The sequence below is a fragment of the Eimeria mitis genome, genomic scaffold (assembly GCF_000499745.2).
Source record: "Eimeria mitis Houghton genomic scaffold, Emh_scaff2153, whole genome shotgun sequence".
Lineage (NCBI taxonomy): Eukaryota > Apicomplexa > Conoidasida > Eucoccidiorida > Eimeriidae > Eimeria > Eimeria mitis.
Window position 1 is genome coordinate 2,926 of NW_013570478.1, and position 1,309 is coordinate 4,234.

At 48.1% G+C, this 1,309-nt stretch overlaps 1 protein-coding gene across 1 annotated transcript in view; it reads right to left on the reverse strand.

The window, feature by feature from the left end:
- Positions 1 to 1,309, reverse strand: part of EMH_0049430 (SAG family member) — a gene marked incomplete at both ends in the record, with an annotated part of 2,546 nt that overhangs the window by 354 nt on the left and 883 nt on the right. Inside the window, 2 exons of the mRNA XM_013496531.1 lie at positions 1 to 58; positions 611 to 1,179. Of these exons, the coding sequence (XP_013351985.1) occupies positions 1 to 58; positions 611 to 1,179 (627 nt within the window). The remainder of the gene's footprint in view (positions 59 to 610; positions 1,180 to 1,309) is intronic.

The following is a 1,309-nucleotide window of genomic DNA, read 5'->3' on the forward strand; positions in this document are numbered from 1 at the left end:
CGTAGATGCAGAAGCGGAGTTCTCTATTGCGTCCTTTATCTCCTCCCAGACATCCTCGCTGCGCAGAAGCTCAAACATAACGAGAGGAAATAAACCATAAGATAACAAGTACGCCTTACACGTCAGCAAGAAAATGTGGCAAAGCCCAGCATGGAAGCCATAGGGAGTCACGAGGGAACAACAGGCGCACGAGCAAAACTAAGAAACCGACATAACGGAAAATAGAAGGAAACAACCTCATGCACGGTTAAGGAAAGAAGGTTCAAACATAATGCGGCACGAAACGAATACTGTAACGTACAGTAAGCGGGGAGAAAGTGCAACTAAGCAGCGCTTTGAAGGCACACAAGCATCAACAGAAGAGAGCAAGAAAGAATCCAAGAGCACAAACAACACTGTACAGATGATGCAGCAAAATCCAAGTAATATCTGAACCTCCTACAAGCAAATGCTTCAGTAGAGCTTGGAAATGACTGAAGGAGGCGAAATAAGTGTAAACAGCTGGTGAAAGCATATTTTTCGATGCAGTGAGAATCAAGGAATACAAATAGCAAGAGCGGAGGATAGGCAACCAAGATGAAAGCGAGATGGCATAGTCTGAACAACGTACGAGAAGGGCTTCTCTTTATCTACAAGTGCTGCAGGATTGGTGAGGCAAACGAGGCTGGTAACCGTCTCTGCAGCATCGGCGAGGCGCCGAACAGAAGGTCCGCCGTGCTGGTGGCTTTGGCTTCCTTCTCCGTAGGAAGCAGGGTAGGCGAAGGGTGCACTTGCTGCATCGTTTCCCTGGCCTTCCACGCTCGCCGATGGCGCAGCATCTGCTTCATGAGTTACAGAGAGACCCGCAGGACCCCCACTCACAGTTGTAGATTCTTCTGTAGTCGTTTCGCTGGTAGAGGCGGTTGTGGTGGTCGTGGAGGTGATGGGGCAAGTGATGTACGCGCAGTCAATTGTGGCATCTTTCTTAGGGTTGTACAGGGCCACAAGCGAACGGTTGCGGCTTTCTTTATACACCCCTTTTTCTCCTTCGTACACAGGTGGGAGCTCTCCAAAGTTGACGTGGGCACCTTTCCAATAGGTAACAGCTGCAGAGCAACCATCGAGAGGATCCGAATGAGGCGCGTAGGCGTAGGTGCCGGTGCGCTGGTAACTCACTTTCGCGGTCTTCACGGTTTCCCCCTGAGCGCACCACAGGCAAGCAAATGAAGTAGAAGGAAGCAGCTTCAATGGCTGCAGAACATCTCTCTCTCTGTATATATATATATATATATATATATATATATATATATATATATATATATATATATAT